Source organism: Octopus bimaculoides, chromosome 5, assembly GCF_001194135.2.
Source record: "Octopus bimaculoides isolate UCB-OBI-ISO-001 chromosome 5, ASM119413v2, whole genome shotgun sequence".
Taxonomy (NCBI): Eukaryota; Metazoa; Mollusca; class Cephalopoda; order Octopoda; family Octopodidae; genus Octopus; species Octopus bimaculoides.
In genome coordinates, this window is record NC_068985.1 from 118,725,028 (window position 1) to 118,726,583 (window position 1,556).

Here is a 1,556-nt window from a genome sequence, read left to right on the forward strand (position 1 = left end):
TATATATATATATATATATATATATATATATATGCATATATTTATATACACACATACACACACACACCATATATATATGCATATATGTATACACACACATACACACACACACCACACACACACACATGAATGTGTGTGTGTGTGGTGTGTGTGTGTATGTGAATGTTTGTGTATATGTATGTTTGCTGTGTGACCGTGTATGTGTTTACTCTAGTCTCAGCAGTCAGTGTCATTTATATTGTATCTTCTTTGACTTAGTGGTTTGACAAATAGGCATTAATAAAATAAGTACCAGAGTGAAATAAGTACTAAGGTCGATAGCAATAACCCAGTATTTATTTCAACTAAATTCTTCAAGGTAGTATGGCTGCAGTCTAATGACTGAAACCAGCACAAGAAATATATTTTCAGTCAAGGTTATATTTAAACAAGATTCATATAAAAGTTTCAGAGTTCTTTCTATCATTTGTTATCATACTTTTATATTTAGTTTGTCAAGTTATATTATTTCCAAGAGGATATAGTGTTACATATCTTTTATGGGTTGTACTAATACTTCCACTCTGCTCAAATATCAACCAGTTTGATAGTTTTCATTTCTCTACATCAGCATCCATGAATTTTAGTCCAACATTGAGCCAACAAACACCCAAATCACAAATCTTATTTCTTTCATTCTCTGCATCCAGTCCAACTCTTCTGCTGTGGTGCATTCTATATTCCACCTCTTTCCCACTCGCTTCTTTCATCTGGATGTCAGCCTCAAAGACTTCCATTTACCTTGGCTCAAAGTATCATTGCTCTAAATTCCTATGTTGTTTCCATCTTTCTTCAAACACTTTCAAACAGTGAAAAGTTCTTTGATTATCTCATATCCACACCTTTGTTGTCGTTATTCTCAGTGACTTCAATGCTCATAGCTCTTCTTAACTCTCACACTCCTCTCAGACTGGTACCGTTGCTAAATGATTTGCTATTATGAACTAATTACACCATTTAGTTAGTATCTTCATTAGATGACACTTTGCTGGTTAATGCTATCATGACAAATATCAGGTAATATCAGAGGTTATAAGGCAGTGAGCTGGCAGAATCGTTAGCATGCCGGGTGAAATGCTTAGTGGTATTTCGTCTGTTTTCATGTTCTGAGTTCAAATTTCACCGAGGTTGACTTTGCCTTTCATCCTTTTGGGGTCAATAAATTAAGTACTAGTTGTGTACTGGGGTCAATTTAATCGACTGGCCCCTCCCCCAAAATTTTGGGTCTTGTGCATAGAATAGAAAAGAATTTCAGATGTTATATTTTGGATACTTCTGCACCCTGTGCTGGCATCAACTACACTTGAATGGTGGTTTTTGCATGCCACTAGCATGGGAGCCAGTCAGGCAGCACTGGCAATGACCACGCTCAAATGGTGCTTTTTATGTGTCACTAGCATGGGAGCCAGTCAGGCAGCACTGGTAATGACCACGCTCAAATGGTGCTTTTTATGTGTCACTAGCATGGGAGCCAGTCAGGCAGCACTGGTAATGACCACGCTCAAATGGTGCTTTTT

The 1,556-nt window shown here is 37.1% G+C and overlaps 1 protein-coding gene across 1 annotated transcript in view; it reads left to right on the top strand.

Annotated features, from left to right (window-relative positions):
- LOC106882258 (IQ domain-containing protein K) overlaps nt 1-1,556 on the top strand; it is a 51,507-nt gene that overhangs the window by 48,555 nt on the left and 1,396 nt on the right. Inside the window, exon 6 of the mRNA XM_014932869.2 lies at nt 850-952. Within this exon, the coding sequence (XP_014788355.1) occupies nt 850-952 (103 nt within the window). The remainder of the gene's footprint in view (nt 1-849; nt 953-1,556) is intronic.